This window comes from Zea mays, chromosome 1 (genome assembly GCF_902167145.1).
Source record: "Zea mays cultivar B73 chromosome 1, Zm-B73-REFERENCE-NAM-5.0, whole genome shotgun sequence".
Taxonomy (NCBI): Eukaryota; Viridiplantae; Streptophyta; class Magnoliopsida; order Poales; family Poaceae; genus Zea; species Zea mays.
The window spans coordinates 3,473,829-3,492,543 of NC_050096.1; the positions used below are offsets into that span (position 1 = coordinate 3,473,829).

Consider the following 18,715-nt stretch of genomic DNA (forward strand, 5'->3'; position numbering starts at 1 on the left):
GGCCCTCGTCGCGGCTTTGCCCTCCCCTTCCTGTCCCTCCCTGGCGAGCCTCCAAATCCTCCTGCCCCCAACCGATCCCAGAGTTCGCGGTCCCCCCCCATCCATCCCACTCCCACCATCATCACCCATCCGCCATCGCCCGGCCCCGCCTCTCTCTCTCTCCTCCGTCCCCCTCGTCGTCCTCTGCTTTTTATTACTCTTCTCCACTCATTAGCTTTTGGTTGTTGTTGGTTGGTTCCCTTCTTGCGAGTTGCGAGAACCCACCCCACCCCCAAGGCGACGACACACACACAGAGAGAGGCAAGGGACGGAGAGGGCGAGGACGCCAGCCGCAGTGGGCGCGCCACAAGCGGAGCGGGGGGCGCACGCACGCACGCGACTCTCCCGAGATCCAAGACCCGCGAGATCCGCTTGCCCTCGTCGCCAGCCAGAGCCCGGAGCGGATACGTGTCCATGGCGGCCGGAGAGGAGCAAGAAGAGTTCTTTGACTCCAGGGAGGTGCTGTCGCCGGCGTCCGTCTCGTCGTCGCCGTCGAGTTCCGGTCGCCACGACGACGGCGGGTGGCTCTTCGCCCAGCAGCTGCTCGAGGTCTGGGTCCGGGACCCGGGCAGCGTCCACGAGCGCCGCCAGAGGTTCGTCAAGTCCCTGGGCCTCATGGATCCGAGCCCCCACGGCGCGCGGCCCGGCGAGGAGACGTGCTCGAGGCCTGAGGCCAGAGAAGAAATCCTACCGGCAAGCCCCAGCACCGAGCTGTTCTCGGCCGTCCCTACCTTTGCGAGCATGGGAGGGGAGCCGACAGCCTCCGGCGGCGACGGCGCTGGCACGGAAGAGGAGCCGGAGTGCGTGTTCAAGAACCTGGACGATGGCACAGTGTTCGTGGTCGACGAGATGGGAAAGGACGGGAGCTTCCGGAGCCTCAGGGAGAGGCTCTCCAACCGGACAGTAACAGCTGCAGAATTCGAGCAGGCCTTTGGCTCATCACCTTTCATCCGTGAGCTGATGAGGAGGGTGGACGATTCCGACGAACCCTCCACCCCGGAGAAGACTGTGCTGAGGAGAAGGAGGCGGCGGCGGATTGGGTGGCTACGAAGGCTGGGCATCGGTGTCTGTGTTGTCGACGCCGACGCAGAGGAGGAAGACGATGAGGTCAATTCGACATCATCCACTTCTTCCCGGGGTTGCTCTAGGAAGGTTGATAGGGTCAAGGTGAGACCTTACAAGAAGCGGTCAAAGGAATTATCTGCAGTGTACAAGGGCCAAGTCATCAAGGCACATGAAGGTGCTATTGTGACCATGAAGTTCAGCTCCGATGGCCAGTTGCTGGCTACTGGAGGTGAGGATGGGGTTGTCCGCGTTTGGCGGGTGGTGGAAGGCAAGAGGCCTGATGACCGTCATTTTGTTGACGATGATCCTTCATGTGTGTTCTTCACTGTCAATGAAAATTCTGAATTGGCTCCCATCAATTCCTGCGAAGGGGGTAAGGGCAAGCACAATAACAGCTCAAAGGTGGCTACTGATCCAGCTTGTGTTGTGATTCCTCACCAGACCTTTGCGCTATCCGAGGACCCTGTGCATGAATTCCGTGGGCACCATGATGCCATCTTGGATCTTTCATGGTCAAAAAATAGGGTCAGTTGAAGTTAAACTGTGTGTGCCTATGTACCTGTTGCCTGCGCCTGTTTTGGTCATCTAACTTCTACTCGCTTTTATTTATGCAGGAATTGCTTTCTGCGTCCAAGGACAAAACTGTTCGATTATGGAAAGTTGGGTGCGATAGCTGCCTGAAGGTTTTCTCCCATAATAACTATGGTAAACCACCTTCTCTTCCCTGTTTACTGCTTGATTACACTGTTTGGCTCTTTACCATTCGATGCTGACATGTTTGTTATTTCTACTATGCAGTGACATGTGTACAGTTTAAACCTACCAATGACAATTATTTCATCAGTGGTTGTATTGACGGGATGGTACGTATTTGGGATGTTCCTAGATGCCTAGTTGTGGACTGGGCTGACAGCAAAGAGATAATTACAGCAGTTTGTTACCGTCCTGATGGAAAGGTTCATCCGAATACCTTTGTGATGATCAAAATTTACCAATTTGTTTTTATGCTCCTGAATGCTAATAGTTCATACTTGTGCTGGTCATTCAGGGTGCAGTGGTTGGGACAATAACAGGAAACTGCCATTGCTATGAAGCATCAGGTGATCATTTGTTATTCTGTTCAAGATACTAGATGTTTGTGCACTTTGTGATCATTAGGAAGCTAATGTCTGTAGAGAAGTAGCTGCAAACAACTACATCATTTGTTTGTTGATATGTCAATATCATTTGCTTTCATGTGGGCACTAAAGATGCATATGCAATTTGCCAATGATGGTGATATCTTATAGTTCGTCTCGGTATGAGATAGTGATGGTCGAACTGTTGCTAATTTGCTACTTCTATTGTCTCGGTCTCTAAGAGCTGTAGCAGCCATGTTGCAGTTTCATCCTACTGGAAAAATATTAGCGTTGAGGCATTTTTTTTAAATGTTCAGATATAACAGCTACGATAAAATTGTAAAACCTGTTTATTTAGAAATTGATATCCCTGTATCAATGCCAGAAATATGAATGTGCAACTCATTAGTGAAAAGTTCGTATGATATTTTTGGATAAAATTAAATGCAAGGCAATACTATTTAAGGCCCCTTAATAGTCATAAATCATAGCCAAGGTTAAACTGTTCTTTTTTTTGTGTGCACTATGAGAATCATAACTAACTTAGCTGATTTGTTTAGTTGGCTGAAATATGATGCTTATCAAAGCCTATGCATATCAAATTTCTAATTCATTGTCTATCGGATTATTCAGAAAACCATCTAGCACTGGAGTCACAAGTCCCCCTGTATGGCAGAAAGAAATCTCCACTTAAAAGAATAGTTGGATTCCAGGTATAGATCTATTGACCTTGTCGACTCTTATAAACTCAAATTTCTTATTCAGGATTTCGGAGTATCTTTATGGCCACCGATTCTTATAGCCTTTTTTTTATTTCTTGCATGAACAGTATTGCCCATCTGATCCAAAGAAACTGATGGTGACATCTGGTGACTCACAAGTTCGCATTCTCGATGGGGCTCATGTCGTTTCCAGCTACAAAGGTACTATGCAGCTCTTCTAAGATTACTCCTGAATTAATTGTTGACACATTAAGTTAACATGCCCTTACTTTTTCGTTGTTCTCAGGATTACGAAGTCCAAGTCAAGTCCCTGCAGCATTTACACCAGATGGAGATCACATTATTGCTGCTAGCGATGACTCTAGTATCTATATGTGGAATTATGCAAACCAACTTGCCCCAGTCACGAGCCGTGTGAAAACCGTATGGTCATATGAGCACTTCTTCTGCAATGACGTGTCCGTTGCAATACCATGGAACGCCTTGCCTGCAAGGAGTTCTATTTCTCTTGCTTGCAACATCCCCCTTTCACGGCAAGAGGTCTCTGAGGAGCTCCACAACTCGCAAGAGTCTGTGTCATGCTGCAGTGCTGAAGGCTCACCTAAAGCTGATAGCTCGTGCCGGCTGCCATCCGGCAATTTCACTCTTAGCAATGCATTCTCCGCGGAGTTGGCACCAAGGGGGAAAGCAACATGGCCAGAAGAGCAGCTGCCATCATCTGATTCAGTGACACCGTCGTCGTCGTCTGCTTTGCGTAAATCTCAGTATAAGTTCCTGAAGACTTCTTGCCAGAGTGCCGCCACGCATGCCTGGGGCCAGGTCATAGTCACTGCAGGTTGGGATGGAAACATCAGGTCGTTCCAGAACTATGGTTTACCTATGCAAGTGTGACACATGGTACAAGACATGCATCTCTTTGCTAATTGCTTGGTCAGTGGGGTATCCCAGGAATGGCAGACGAGAAGTCGCTTGCGGAACTTTTACGCCTCCAGGAACTTGGTTTGCTGAAGGGCGACGCCCCGTCCAGATTATGGTTACAGTACAAAGAGTTTACATGGGTGTGTGGCTGTGCTGTGTTGCTCGTGGACCAGAAGTTGTATGTAGTCCAGTGGTCCTGCGAGATCTCGGCGGCACATTGCGAGAGAAGGGCCGGGGAAGATGGATCCCCTCGCAGACCCAACTAACTTTGCGCGAAGAGTGGTTGTATGGCTGCAATTTCATTGCATTGCTGTTTGCTGCTTTTCTTTGTTTTGGCCTCCCTTTGGGGGGATCTGCAGTAAATATATATAGAGTGGATGGATGAACATATTTTGTTTGCTCGATTGAGTTCCCCTCGCCCTGATGCAAGGCGAGCGGGGGAGGTAGTTGAGATCACTGTTGGATAGGGATGCACATACTGGATTCATTTCATTTGTTCATCACATCACATGCCGCCGCCACCATTCATATCATGGCCTGCCTGCCTGCCTGCCTTTATGGCAGCGGAGCTGTGCGCAGCTGATGCTTCCGTTTTCCCTGTGTTGAGACTCACGCCATTGCCCATTGCTGCTTTGCCTTGCGGTGGAGGGCATCTGGACATGGGGTCAGGTGGCTGTGGCCTGTGGGGGACCTCTGTGCAGCGCAGGCCTTTCTGGATAGGGCTGGTGCAGTTGGTCCTGATGGGTTTTCCTCCTAGCGCCAGGGAGCGTAGCGGCCTGGGCGTGGGAACATGGGGGGACTCATGGCCATGGCTGTTTCAGAGCTGGCTGGGGGCCATGTGCCCAGATCTTGGCCTTTTACGCTCCTGCGTCGTTCTGTTCCTTTTCTTAGATCCTCCGCATCTTTGGTGTGATCTGCGTCGGCCAAGAAGTTGACATTGTATAATTTCACTCTTTCTTTCCCTTTTTTTCCATTTTGCCGCAAGAAGTTAGCTTTGCGGTGGGTGGTACACCCCCCGTTACCATGACGCGTGCTGATTCTGACAGGAGTTGCCCACACGGTGGTGGCATGGCATGGCATGCCATGCCTGTGCGGAGATGCCCATGCCGTGCCCAGCTCGGTGGATGAAACGAAATGATCATCATCATCACCAATCTAATCTGGATGCTGGCCCGCGGCCTGTCTCATTTTATCCAGCAGATGGTGTGTGGCAGTACGTGCTGGGGATCGGGGGGGAGGCGATGGATCCCCATGCCGTGGCGTGATCCTCATTCAGAGACGCATGCGACGCGACAGTCATCAGTACACGCCCGGCACTCAACTCCTGCTGCACCAGAACTGAACTGATGATGGCCTGCCTGGCGGCGATGGCGTCCCCGTGCCACGAGGAATCTGGGAGAGGGAGAGGACCCATCGCCATGGCCATGGCCAGAGGTGCGTGATGGGCCGGTTCAACTTGCGTGTGCTTTCAGGCAGCCGTACGGGCCCGATTCCTTATCCTCCCCAGGTCGCATCGCCATGGGTGGCAGTGGCCTCCACTGTGCATCTGCAATCCACTGCGGAAAGAGAAGAGGAACTTGTTGCTCTACGCAGTACGCACTCGGTTTCCCTCTTTGGTCCCGTCCTGTGATGCTGATGTGTGCCACTGTTTGGGCGTACTTGATGCCACCATGCTCGACATGATAGGATATTTGCTGCGTGAATGCCATGCCCCGTCGGGCAGGTGGCCATGTCTGCTATGGGTATAGTATAGGAGCATGCGGTCCTTAGCTTTTGCGGGATTCCAGTTCCAGCAGTGCAACATCTGTTGCTTGTCTTGTTTCTGTCTCCCATTTAGATTTGCGGATACTTTAGGGAATCGTGATTCGAACAATATTTCATTAGAGAATGCCAAATCATACAAGATAGAAGCATTCAAGGCTCAAATGCAGCTACCATTCCCGAAACTTTTGTGTCTAATGACGATGCAAGCTGCCAAAGATGTAAGTAAGAGCGTTACTTGATTCTTCGCTCGAATTTTTTTTTACTTGTAAATTGTTCGATTAACAATGACCCAACAGAGAGGTGGCAAGTGAACAATCAAAAGCTAGGAAGACTGCGAAATGAAGTGTTTTTTTTTTGGAAAAGAAATATTTTGTTTTATCCTCAGATTGACAAAACGAGTTGGTACATAAACTTAGCCCTTAGAACAACATCCAAGAATTTGTCTAAGTGACAGAAACGAGTTGGTACATAAACTTAATATTTAAAATGTTTTGAGCGGGACATTCAACTTAGGTTGCCATTTACGTGGCCGACTAAAGATACCCTTCCCCGTATATTCATTTGGTAGGAAGGTTTTCAATACTACAGTTTTTGGAATTTGCAATTGCAGATCACATAAATATCATGGTTTCACTACTCGAGTTAAATCGTGGTGTTTTCTAAAACTGTATGTTGTTTGGCTGTCCGGTTCTATTAAAACTTTACGCCAGGGAGGAGAAGACGCTACCGAGCCAAAAACTTCCAAAACTCTAAAAATACTGCAGTTTTGAAGATACTATATCTATTTTTTAGTATTATTCTGACCAGAGAGTATTATTCTATATATCATGCGAGGTTAAGCTACCTGCTGCAGGCTTGAACCACTGGTCTGTGGCCCCACAGAGGTTGCCTATCACTGACGCGTGGCCCACATGGGAGTCTAGCGAATCGGGTCCGTTAATCTGCACCGGCCTCTCCCTCCCATCCGGCGTTGGCGAAGCCGCGCGTCGACGAGAGGGGCGGAGTCGGCGACGAGCAGATGGCCGGAGGCGGCCCCGCCGCGTCGGCGCTTTCAAGCCCCTGGAGGGCTCTGCTCCAGCGAGCGCTGGACGCCAACGCCCACCTCAGGCACTCCACCTACTTCCAACTCGTACGCTTCGATCGCCTGTTTGCCTTCCTCCGGATTGGGGGAAACGAGGTTTGCTCACGACTGCCCATTCGTTTCAGGCTACGGTGGGCGCCGCCGGCAGGCCGGCGAACCGCACCGTCGTGTTCAGGTATCCTGGAGCGCACGGTTCTGTGCCCGTTCCTCTCCATCTCTCTCCAGTTTGATTACCATTTACCAGTTTTGATTCTGACGCGGGGTTTACATTTTTAGGGGTTTTCAGGAACTCTGTGATAAGATTCAGATTAACACGGACGCCCGAACCAACAAGGTGGGGGTTGCTGTGCTCTGCGCCGATTGACATTTTTTTTTCTGCTCGCTGATACCATGTGTCATTTTGATTCAACAGATTGGTGAGATCAAGAGCTGCCCCTTTGGTGAGGTGTGCTGTGTAGAACACTAGAACTGCCACATGTACATCACTCAAGATGGCAAGTTGATTTAGCCCTGCCCCTGAACTTTTGTGTAACCCTGCAGATTTGTTGGTACTTCACAGATAGCTGGGAGCAATTCCGTATCAGTGGCAGCATAGATGTGATTGATGCTTCTACTACAGACCCTGCCAAGCTCCAGGTTAGACCTGAGAGCTGATTACTGCTGCATTTCACCTACGTGCTTTATAGAGTGCACTGGTCTGGTAACGCTTTGAGCACACAGCCAGGTGTTTGTTCTACTAGTTTAAATTAGTGTAGCTTTACTTCAAGTTCATACCTGGGTTTTGTTCGTTTATCAGGTTCAACCATATGTTTGTGTCACCTTATCAGCCTGTCAAAGCTTTTGTATATGCTGCTTAGAATAGCCCTATCGCTTATCTTGTTGTATTCTCATGTAATATATAGCTTTCTATTCAAATCTATGGTAAACAATGGTTGTCACTTCTTTCACAGCACAAGGAGAAAGCATGGTTTTCAAGTTCAGTGAAGTCGAGATCGCAGTACTTAGGACCACAGCCAGGCATTCCGGTTCTAGATGATGAGCATGTTAAGGACGTTCATCTCGATCCTTTAGCTGGCCCAGTAGATGCCTTTTGCCTTCTGGTTCTTGATCCGGAAAAGGTTAGGCAGCCTTTTTTTCACTTTCCTGTTGTTGCTCTCATGTATTGTACTACCACATATGATGTTTATATTAGAGAAAAGTGTTGTGTTCACTGTTTTTATTCAGAGGACAAACCTAAAATTTTGGTTTAGCTACCACGAAAAATGAAAACAAACATAATCCTGCGAAAATGTTTAGATTCAGAATTTATTTTGGGAATTATTTTAAGTTCCTTGGTTGGTGATATGATTCTGTAATCAGGTGTGCTGTCCGCAAGCATAAAACTGTAACACTGGGGAGATAGTGTGAGAAAATGATGAGTTTGGTGCTAAATAGCAATGGAGATAGGTTATGGTTCTTTTTATTGTACTCAATCCGCCCACAGTTTTCAATATACATGGCAGATAATACTCAGATTTAATAGCATCCCCATCTCAATTTCATATTTATTTTGTTCCCTGCTAAATGGGCACTGCCATTAAGTGCCAAAATTATCAGAAAATCCTGTCAAATTGCAGTAGGTTACTGTTGTTTTTTGTGTTCAGAAAAGGTGGAAAACGCAGTTCCACTTGGAAATAGTTATTTCGCGGTATTCAGCTAGGAATAAGTACTTGGTTATCACCAACTACCAGTGGTCTATTAGCTTTATGAATTCCAGAATTTGTGCTTTTATTACTACTTCCATTGTTACTGCATCCAAAATGCACAAACAATTGGAAATCAAGAGTCTACCTGCTGTTATCTGATACACATGAGTTTTTGTATGGTTAATCATCTAATTGCCATTTTATTATTGTGCTTAGGTTGATTATTTGAATCTGAAAAGCAATCAAAGGTTGATCTTTACAAGAAGACAAAAGGATGATGGATCCAATGATTGGATGGCAGTAAAAGTTAGTCCTTAAGCTGCTGCAAAAACTTTATTTGTGAGCTTCTCTTGGTAACTAGACTATCATGATTCTTCTGTGTTTTCATATCATTTGAAATGTTAGGTGCATATCATTATGTATATTTGAGAGGCCTTTTCATAGTCATACATTTATATATTGGGAATGCTTTGTAATCTCAGGGATTTGTTATTTTTTGTTACCCTCAAATATAGAAGATAAAGACTGTAAGGTATTTAGGAAGGAGTCAAAGCAGGCTGTGGCTATTCATGTTTGTCAAAGCCGTTGGTCTTGAGATTTGTTTGAAGATGAGCGTGGCTCGTGTTTGCCACTCGTGCTTGTTTTTGTGCATAAGGTCTTAACTGATAACTCTTCTTTTCTCCATGGACCTTTATGTACTTTGCCAGTTTGCTGACGTTGTTGCTTTGACAGTTATCTGTGTGAGCAGAATGCAGAGACAGCATGTGTTGGCTTTAATAAACTACCAGCATATTCCATGGGAAGTATTAAAGCTGTGTCTACACTTGCAATTGCAACGATGTGCTGAGAACAAGCCGTTGGATGGTTGGAGAACTTCAGGTCCGCTGCGCAAGTCATGAATGTGGTCTTGGAAATCAAAGCTGATTGCTGTTATCCTGCAAAAACCGTCAGGCAGACACACCACATGATCTGCCCTTTTTATCTAACAGTGCAGACTGCCGAGCAATAAACACATATTGATTACCGAAAGAACCCTTTGGCTGTAGTGGGCAGTGGGCTCCTGATTATGAACAGTTCCAGATGAAAGCGTGCTAATGGCATTATGTCGTTGCAAAAGTAAATGGTAGTGAACTGTCGCAGCCATGTTTTGTCTGAGGCCCCACCCAGTTGCAAAGCGTAAGTGTTGATGCCAAATCTAGAACTTGTCACGGGGGACCGAATGACTATTGGTTCATCTTGACTACTACCGCGTCTCAATCATCTGGCACTCGAGAGGAATAGATAATCATGGTCACCTTTGAAGGCCAGTCAAAATGCTACTCCATTGCGGCTGATTGGAGAGGTCAAAGGTGGCTGTTAAATTGGATATTCGGCTTTTGCATCGAGGACTTTTGGCAGCCTTTTCTTCCTCCATCTCTCTACTCCATCTGGTATTGTGGCGGTGCCAAACATAAGTCATGGCTCATCACTTTTGCAAAGCATGCAAGGGACATGTTTGGGCATAAAGCAGATGTTTGAGGTCAACAGCAAGTCTGAGCTGCAAGTTGTTAATGGTGGGTTCGTTAAAAAACGACTGTGAAGGCCTTCTCTGGTTTCGTCTTTGGACAGTGGTCCCTTTTTGCCTATTGGGCCTTTACTGGTCTAAAGGCCTGGAAGATGTGGGCCATGCACAGCTTGGCATACTCACCTAGTGGATAACTCTCGGTCTCCACTCTGCAGAAGGTGTTCTGAAGGCCTGGAAGATGTGGGCCATGCACAGCTTGGCATACTCACCTAGTGGGTAACACTCGTTCTCCACTCTGCAGAAGGTATTCTATATTGAAGTTCCTACTCTATTCTCCATTTCTCCTCTCTTGGTTTCATACTGTGAGGTTAACCCCGACACCCCAGTTTAAGGGCAAGCCTATTTGGATACCCCAGTTCCTATAACCCAACTGGAAGCACAGCTTAGTACCCAAATAGATGAAGTAAAAGTGAACTAATTTGTAGGTCCTAAAACCGAACTAGCCATGAGTTTAGTGCTTAACAAATATGGACCAATATGGGTTAAAAGAAACACATGAGCCCTTTTGCAAGAGAACTACTTCACTTTCAGTCCAAGATCTAATTAAACAACACCGACTAAACTAAACTTACTCCACTTAATATTTAGGTCTAGATGATCCAAACACGTGGTAATCACCTATATAGTTTTGTCCTAACACTCATTCAAACCTTTTTTTAACTTTGATCATTATCTATAGTTTTGTATAAATTAACAACATAAGAATGACACCAGGATACACATTAAGAAAAACTAGTTTCCCAATAATATATTTTAAATATAAGGTGAATATTCTAGTTCAAGTGGAAAAGATTTACTTTCGACAAATGTAGCCAAGTAATGTTTAGTGCTAACTAGATGCAGATCTTGACTATCATATTTATATTATATTTGGTTCTAACACAAAATGCAATGCTCTTCATCATCTCACAAAAGATCTTGGTTTAAACAGGACCGCCTGTGCGTAGAGAAACAAAAAAAGATGAATGTTGTTATGGTGTAAATTAGTGTAACTGAATTAGGGGTTGTTTGGATCACGCTACTAAATTTTAGTACCATCACATCGATTATTTGGATGCTATTTAAAATTATTAAATATTGTCTAATTACAAAACTAATTATACAGATGATGACGAGTAAACAACAAGACGAACCAATTAAATCTAATTAGTCCAGGATCTGCGCATGTGATATTATAGTAAACATTTGCTTATCATAGATTAATTATACTTAATAAATTTGTCTTATTATTTAGTCTCCATCTATTTTTTTAGTTTATTCAAACATCGGATATGAACATAATAAACTTTGGATGTAAATTGAAGCAGGCACTGGTTTATCTAGGGGGATTATCCGGACACTTGCTAGATTTGAGAAGTAAGTTTGACCCCTTTTTTTCCTGTATGGAATGGAAATTCGACTCCTGCAACCAAGTCGTACTCGTCTTGGTGTTAGGAAAAGATAGGATCGAATCAAGCTGAACTGAACCTAAAACAATTGTCCTATATTATATGTTACCCTGTCCATTTCTGGTGGTGGTAGCGGTGGCGCTTAGCTTAGGTTTGAGCAGACCCGTGTATAGTAGATGTAGCTCTCAAATAATTAGCAAAGAGGGCCTTTTGTATCGTGCAAGCATAGGTGTTCAGTCATTTTGATAGGCCGCCTAGCCGCTGCCCGACGCAGAATGCATGATTATCACCTTTTTTTGTGTGGTAGATAGGGTGTGGTTATCATGCACAAACACAACAAGAGGAAGGAAGAATTGCAGATAGCGGCGGCACGCTCTCCATCCGTCCCGGTGTCCCACAAAGCCAAGCAGCGAGTTCCTGGAGACACGGGCACCCATCCAAGGGCCAGGATCCAAATGCCTGGCAATGATTGGGATGGGCGGGGGTCATGGTCATCGCCCCGCCCGTGAGACCAGAAAGAAACTCATCAGAATGGGATGGAAGGGAAGGATCGCCCACTCAGTCATGGTACCCGCTCTTCCTTTTAGTCGGGGCCTGTGCTGTGTCCTCCTGGTCGATGCATCCAACGGAACAAGACAATTCGTCCACTCAACTCGTGCGTGCTGGTACTTGCATTGCATGCTGCCAGTGCGCCGTGCATGTTTGGTGACACCAGCGGATAATAAACTAGAGCCTCGCCCGGCGACGGAGACGGTGGACGGAGCAGAGCCGCAGAGCACGCGTATCTCACCGACACCAGTGCATATGATGGGCATGCCATGCTGGTGACATACTGCTGTGGTGGTGCAGGAGGACAAAAGGCAAGCGCACGTCGTAGCTAGCGTACTGTTCCTTCCGCCACCGGTCGACACCAAAGTACGCAGCACAGGCCATGTAATAATGGTACAGTACAGCTTCAATGTTCAGAGAGAGTCCAGACTTGAGACACACACAAACACAGAACTACTACTGCACTACGTTGGCTACTGCATGCTAGTGCCTGTTATATATGGGACAAGGAGTATATGCTGTATTTATAATGCTGCTAGGACGGCCGGGGATAATCGATCGGATATACATACAATGTCTAGGTATTGTACACGCATCTCACATGGACGAGAACAAAAGGGACGGATATACTGGAACTGGAGGTGGACGGCCGGATCAGCTCAGCAGGCTCGACGACGAGGCGACGAAGAAGCTCCTGTCGGCGACTGTGACTGCGTCTGGGCCGGCAGTAATCGTGGTAGAGGAGCAGTGGTGCAGTCCCGCTGGGGTTGGCTGTTGGTGCAGCCGTCGATGATGGCCTCGGAGACCCGCCAGAGGCGCGCGGCCTCGTGGCGGTCGGTGGCGGCCGGCGACGGCAGCGCCTCGTTGCAGTCGGCGAAGTAGCGGCCGGACACGCCGGCCACTCTCGGGTGGGCCGCCACGTAGCACGTGGTCGCCGCAGCCTGCATGCGCGCGCAGTGGCCAGTGGGACGATGGAGGTGAGCTTAGAGGTAGAGACAGACGGAGCGCGCGCGCACGGGACCCAACACATGGAGCAGGGCATAAATTTAAAGGGATTTGGTGGACGGGTAGGTTAATTAATCACCTGAGGGATCGTTTTCAGCAGCTTGGACAGCAGCAGGAACACCAGATCTGCGAACACAGACATTTATTTAACTCGTCACTCCATTCAGATTTCAGACGAACGAGTCAGCAAGCTGACTGCGCGCTGTCAGTTCCCTCACCGGTTAGGACGCCGTCGCGGTCGCGGTTAAGGCGCGTCCTGACGATGCCCGGGTGGACGCAGTTGGCCGTCACGTTGGCGCCCATTTCCTGGCGAAACGGAACCCGACCGGTCAGTCAGTGGCAGTGCACATGCATGCATGGTCATGGCGGAAGCCGGGAAGCCGATAGGGACGGACGGACGCACGGACCTGCAGGCGCGCGGCGAGCTCCCGGGTGTGCAGCACGTTGGCGAGCTTGGACACCGCGTACGCCTGCGTCGCGTCGTAGGGTCTGCCAGCCCACATGCCATTGCGCCCAAGACAATGCAAGGTTGTTGTCAGGTTGACGAGATGTTCTATTAGCACAGCCACAGCACACAGCAGTGCAGAGGAGAAGCCAGTCGCCAGGCACTCACATCTTGCGGCGGGTGACGAGGTGCAGGTACTCGGCCCAGTCGCCGGCGAACCAGCCGTGCACGCTGGACGACACGTTCACGATGCGGCCCTGCACGCCCGTGGCCGCCGCCGTCTCCGCCATCCGCCCCGCCAGCAGCTTCGTCAGCAGGAAGTGGCCCAGGTAGTTGGTGGCGAAGGTCATCTCCACGCCGTCCTCCGAGAGCGCCAGCTGCCCGTGCGAGAACTTGCCGGCGTTGTTTCTGCACGCGCGCGCGCACAGGCATCACACACATACGCATACATACATGTACTGTGGACTTGGACGAGGGCGGCGGTGGCGGCGCCCCGATCGACGAACGTACGTACATGAGGAGGTGGAGCGGGAGGCCGAGCGCTAGGAACCTGTCGGCGAAGGCGCGCACGGACGCGAGCGAGCTGAGGTCGAGCGGGAGCACGAGGACGGCGGCGGCGGGGCACTCGGCCACGATGCGCGCGCGCACGTCCTCCGCCGCCTTGGCGCTCCGCGCCGGGATCACCACGCGCGCGCCGCGCTTCGCCAGCACGCGCGCCGTCTCGGCGCCGATCCCGGACGTGGCGCCCGTGATGATGGCCGTCGTCGCGCCCAGGTCCGGGGTCACCTCCTCCGCCGTCGACCTGGACCCGAACCCGCTCGCGCCCGGCGACCCCAGCAGGTACCGCGCCGCACGCAGCATCCCGCGGGAGCACGCGCGGCGCCGGCGAGGGAGGGAGGGAGGTAGAGTGAGAGTGCGTGAATGGGGAGCGGGGAGTAGAACTAGAAAGAATTAACGCGCCGACCTGGCATTTATACACACCTCGGGGAGCTCTGTTTCTCTCTCTCATATCGCTCGCATCGAAGAGAAGAGAAGAGAAGAGAAGCGAAGGCGAAGCGTGGCTGCCATGGGTGGAATGGAAATAGCGGATAGCGAGCACGCGCGGCGCAGTCAATTCTTGGGGGCATTGACTGCCGCGCACGGGCCGGGCGGCACGGCTCCGGACTTGCGGTCCTTGGCTCCTTGCGCCGCACGGCGAGATCGTGACCGCCTCGATCGTGCGTGCGCGCCGTCCTGGACGGCGGACACCCACTCGTCGCCCCCCGCTCGTGCAACCAGCAGCGTGCACTTCCCGTGTGCCAGTGATGCAGCCTGCCACGCCACGGTCGCGGTCGCGGCCGCGGCCAAGAGGTAGCGTGTACGGGTTCTCCCCGGAACGAGCAAACAAACAAAACCTGCTTTCGTGAACAGTGGTGGTGGCCGCTCTGGCTCGGCTCCGTGCGACGCATGCGGCGGCCGCTCTGCCTCGGCTCCGCGCGACGACGACGACGCGAGCGTGCGGCCTCCTCTGGGCCACCACTCTGCTCCGGGCCCCGCCACTCCCACGGCACTGGGAATATGGTCAACTCCGACCGACCGACCGTCCCTCTCTCCCCTTCCTCCGAATCTGCATGTGGAAGTCGTTAGGTCCACCTGACCGATGCGGTCACATGTGCGTTGCATGATGGAGAGTCTCGACGCATAGGGTAAAAGAGAATCATGCTGGCACGGTAAAACATTGGTTTGCATTATTTCGTATCGTATAGTGTATTGTTTATAATTGAGATTTGAGATAAGAGATAAAATGGTAGAGATATCTTAAGGGACTGATTGATAGCCTGTCTACGGGCCAACCTGGTGAGATACAATGTTTGTTTATTTGGTTGCTTGTAACGTGTATCTAGCGGACCTTACACGGCTGGATGCAACATCTCTCTCGGAGCTAGACTCGAAAAAACAGGTTTCATTTTTTTGGGAGCCAGGCTCATTTAAGCCAATCATGTCCTAAACTCTGTCTCTCATCCGTCTCTAAGAGCATCTCCAGCAAATTGTCCTATAAAAATGACCTATAATTTAAAAATGACTATATTTTATTTGATTTAGGACACCAACAAAATATTCTGCGTCAACAGTAAAACACTAGTTTGAGATATTGTTGAGATGCTCTAAGCTTCGTGTCCCAAACGTCAATCATGAGCTCTCTGTATATGTACCGATCTAGCCCGTACCTAATTTGCTTCCTTTCAGTTTATTTTGATTTCATCAATTATCTATCTGTTGTTATATTGTATTATATTTTCTTCATCTCGAAATAATAGTCGTTTTAGCTCTTAGTTTTTATGTCTATATTCAAATGGGTGATAATAAAACTATATACATATATATTAAGTGTTGTATAAATCAACTAATTCACTCAAACGAATTTTGTTTTGGGAAGAGAGTATTATGAATAATGAACCATAAACATCAAGTGGATGCACAAATTGACGGGCATCCCGGTGATTGACGGACAGAAGAATCCAATAGCATCTACGGTAGCATTACGTCGATGTTTCAATTTTTTTTTGGAGCCAGGCTCATTTAAGAAACAAACCAATCACGTCCTAAACTCTGTCTCTCATCCGTCTCTAAGCTTCGTATCCCAGACGCCAATCATGATCTCTCTGTATATGTACCGATCTAGCCGTGCCTAGTTTGCTTCCTTTCAGTTTATTTTGATTTCATCAATTATCTATCTGTTGTTATATTGTATTATACTTTCTTCGTTTTAAAATAATAGTCGTTTTAACTATTAATTTTATATCTGTATTCAAATACGTGATAATGAAACTATATATATATATATATATATATATATATATATATATATATATATATATATATATATATATATATATATATATATATATATATATATATATAATATTATATTAAGTGTTGTATAAATCTACTAATTCACTAAAACGAATTTGTTGTATACATCCATGATTCACTAAAACGAATTTTATTTTAAGGTGAGAGTATTATGAATAATGAACCGTAAACATCAAGTGGATGCACAAATTGACAGGCATCCCGATGATTGACGCCCAGAAGAATCCAATAGCATCTACTGTAGCATTACGTCGATGTGAGGTATTGAGAAGAAGAAAAGGCATGTCACGATGAGGAATCTATTTCAGGTTTCTCGGAGGTATTGGCGGTATTGCCCTACAATAACGTCGTCAAGCATGTAAGTGTGTTTCCTCAATTTAAGGGGATGTTTGATATGGCTCTAGAGCAAAACTACACGAGAAAACTAGACATAGTAAGCTAAACACCCGAACCGAGTGCAAACTCTAAATGGTTTTAAAAGCAGGTACACGATTAAAAACAACGAGGGGTAGTAGAAAGAAATCTAGACTCCGGAGTAGAGCTGCTCCACCCACAGTTTTAGAGCAGAGCTGCTTTTTAAGTGTAGCAGAGCCATACCAAACACCCTCTTGTATTATTGATAGAACAAAACCAAAAACTAAATAATTTAGAAAATATAGTACTTGAGTATACCAGTGGTTCAATTTGATGCAACTTGTCGTTCTTTCGAAAACCTGTGGCAGTAAGATTTGTATTCAGAGAGGAAGTTAGCGTGGACTCACTCCAAATGGTGAGTCGTTGGGGACTCGAATGATGGATTTGAGACAGTGGGTTTATACTAGTTCACACTTGCACCCTAGTGCAGTGTAGTGTTGATCGTAGTATTGCTCTAGGGCGTGTTACTAACTGTTGTGCTCGTGTGTTCAGAAAAAAAGGGAGTCCTTCCCTTTTATAGTTCAAGGGCTAGTCTTTACAATGGGGACTTGTATTCTGTTGGAGAGAGCTCAGTCGGTGGCCCTTGGGTAGCATGGTTCCTGTGATGTTGTCTTTAGGGTCGTGCGTAGTCGTACTCTCATCATGGTGTACTATCCCGTCCGCTCCTCGTACGGGTCCCTTTAGCGCGTCTTGTGCTAACATCCTCGTGGTAGTGCGCGGGGGACACACAGGTCAATTGTATGGAGCAGTCATGTGTCGTGTGGTTTTGCGTGTCGTCATGCGACTACGTCACTCGTTGGCTGAAAGTCGCCTAGAGAGGGTGAATAGGTAAATCTGAAATTTATAAACTTTAAGCACAACTACAAGCCGGGTTAGCGTTAGAAATAAAATCGAGTCCGTTAGAGAGGGCAAAAACAAATCACAAGCAAATGAAAGCGGATGACACTGTGATTTGTTTTACCAAGGTTCAGTTCTTGCAAACCTACTCCCCGTTGAGGTGGTCACAAATATCGGGTCTCTTTCAACCCTTTCCCTCTCACAAACGGTCACCTAGACCGAGTGAGCTTTTCTCGTCAATTAAATGGGTCACTTACACCCCACAAGGACCACCACAACTTGGTGTCTCTTGCTTTGATTACAAAGGTGTTGAGAACAAGAAATGGGGAAGAAGAAAAGCGATCCAAGCGACAAGAACTCAAATGAACACGAAAATCTCTCTCTCACTAGTCACTAAGTGTTTAGAGTGATTTTGGACTTGGGAGAGTATTTGATCTCTTGTTTGTGTCTTGAAGTGAAGTCTAGAGCTCTTGTATTGAATGCAAATGGCTGAAAACTTGGATGCCTTGAATGGTGGTGCTTGGGGGCATTTATAGCCCCAACCACAAAACCAACCGTTGGGGTTGGGCTCCTGTCGATGGGCGCACCGGATAGTCCGGTGCGCCACCGGACACTGTCCGGTGCGCCAGCCACGTTACCAACCGTTAGGGTTCTGATGGTTTCGACCGTTGGAGCTCTGACATCTTGGTGCACCGGACAATCTGGTGCCGCGCCGGACAGGCACTGTTCACTGTCCGGTACGCCTCTGGTGCCTGCTCTGACTTCTGCCGCGAACTGTAGCTCTGTCAGGGCACTGTGCAGACGACCGTTGCGCGAATAGCCGTTGCTCCGCTTGGTGCAACAGACAGTCTGGTGCCACACTGGACAGTTCGGTGAACTATAGCGGAGTGCGCCTGGAGAAACCCGAAGGTGAAGAGTTTGAGGTCGATCCACCCTGGTGCACCGGACACTGTCCGGTGGCACACCGGACACTGTCCGGTGGCACACCGGACAGTCTGGTGTGCCAGACCAGGGTTCTCTTCGGTTTTTTTTGCTCCTTTCTTTTGAACCCTAACTCGGATCTTTTTATTGGTTCGTGTTGAACCTTTGGCACCTGTAGAACTTATATTCTAGAGCAAACTAGTTAGTCCAATTATTTGTATTGGGCAATTTAACCACCAAAATCATTTAGGAAAAGGTTTGACCCTATTTCCCTTTCAATCTCCCCCTTTTTGGTGATTAATGCCAACACAAACCAAAGCAAATATATAAGTGCTGAATTGAACTAG

The 18,715-nt window shown here is 48.1% G+C and overlaps 3 protein-coding genes across 9 annotated transcripts; 2 read left to right on the forward strand and 1 right to left on the reverse strand.

The window, feature by feature from the left end:
* Positions 1-273: 273 nt before the first annotated feature.
* LOC100281552 (uncharacterized) lies at positions 274-4,370 on the forward strand. The gene is given in 7 exon segments (NM_001154471.1): positions 274-1,629; positions 1,719-1,809; positions 1,903-2,060; positions 2,153-2,204; positions 2,856-2,935; positions 3,052-3,145; positions 3,231-4,370. Coding segments are annotated over 7 exon segments (2,256 nt in total). The 5' UTR covers positions 274-453; the 3' UTR covers positions 3,836-4,370.
* A 2,122-nt stretch (positions 4,371-6,492) lies between these two features.
* Positions 6,493-12,407, forward strand: LOC100277985 (Pyridoxine/pyridoxamine 5'-phosphate oxidase 2). 6 transcript variants are annotated; one of them, XR_002267833.3, is made up of 11 exons: positions 6,493-6,755; positions 6,833-6,882; positions 6,984-7,041; positions 7,120-7,152; positions 7,248-7,343; positions 7,658-7,825; positions 8,609-8,698; positions 8,908-9,047; positions 9,125-10,200; positions 11,264-11,312; positions 11,652-12,407. XR_002267833.3 is itself a non-coding variant. In NM_001151412.2 (7 exons), the coding sequence occupies exons 1-7, from the start codon at positions 6,645-6,647 to the stop codon at positions 8,708-8,710; spliced, it is 618 nt and encodes a 205-aa protein (NP_001144884.2). In that variant the 5' UTR covers positions 6,548-6,644; the 3' UTR covers positions 8,711-8,945. The 6 variants fall into 6 exon arrangements, 1 of the variants encoding a protein (NP_001144884.2); XR_002267832.3 differs by lacking the exon at positions 11,264-11,312; XR_002267834.3 differs by lacking the exon at positions 11,264-11,312 and having other exon boundaries at positions 11,656-12,407.
* LOC100285880 (retinol dehydrogenase 12) lies at positions 12,261-14,474 on the reverse strand. Of its 2 annotated transcripts, none has more exons than NM_001158770.2 (6): positions 13,858-14,288; positions 13,512-13,751; positions 13,306-13,387; positions 13,117-13,204; positions 12,978-13,024; positions 12,261-12,834 (listed from the first exon to the last, which is right to left on the reverse strand). In NM_001158770.2, the coding sequence occupies exons 1-6, from the start codon at positions 14,202-14,204 to the stop codon at positions 12,553-12,555; spliced, it is 1,086 nt and encodes a 361-aa protein (NP_001152242.1). In that variant the 5' UTR covers positions 14,205-14,288; the 3' UTR covers positions 12,261-12,552. The 2 variants fall into 2 exon arrangements, with proteins under 2 accessions (NP_001152242.1, XP_008680695.1); XM_008682473.4 differs by having other exon boundaries at positions 12,279-12,834; positions 13,894-14,474.
* Between the last annotated feature and the right edge of the window lie 4,241 nt (positions 14,475-18,715).

Coding starts and splice junctions, on each gene's coding strand:
- LOC100285880 (NM_001158770.2), bottom strand. CDS start 14,204: ATGCTGCGTGCGGCGCGGTACCTGCTGGGGTCGCCGGGCGCGAGCGGG. Junction 13,388..13,511: donor CTCGTCACCCGCCGCAAGAT/GTGAGTGCCTGG, acceptor GTGGGCTGGCAG/ACCCTACGACGCGACGCAGG. Junction 13,025..13,116: donor CCGCGACGGCGTCCTAACCG/GTGAGGGAACTG, acceptor CTGTGTTCGCAG/ATCTGGTGTTCCTGCTGCTG.
- LOC100277985 (NM_001151412.2), top strand. CDS start 6,645: ATGGCCGGAGGCGGCCCCGCCGCGTCGGCGCTTTCAAGCCCCTGGAGG. Junction 6,756..6,832: donor ACTCCACCTACTTCCAACTC/GTACGCTTCGAT, acceptor CATTCGTTTCAG/GCTACGGTGGGCGCCGCCGG. Junction 7,042..7,119: donor CGGACGCCCGAACCAACAAG/GTGGGGGTTGCT, acceptor TTGATTCAACAG/ATTGGTGAGATCAAGAGCTG.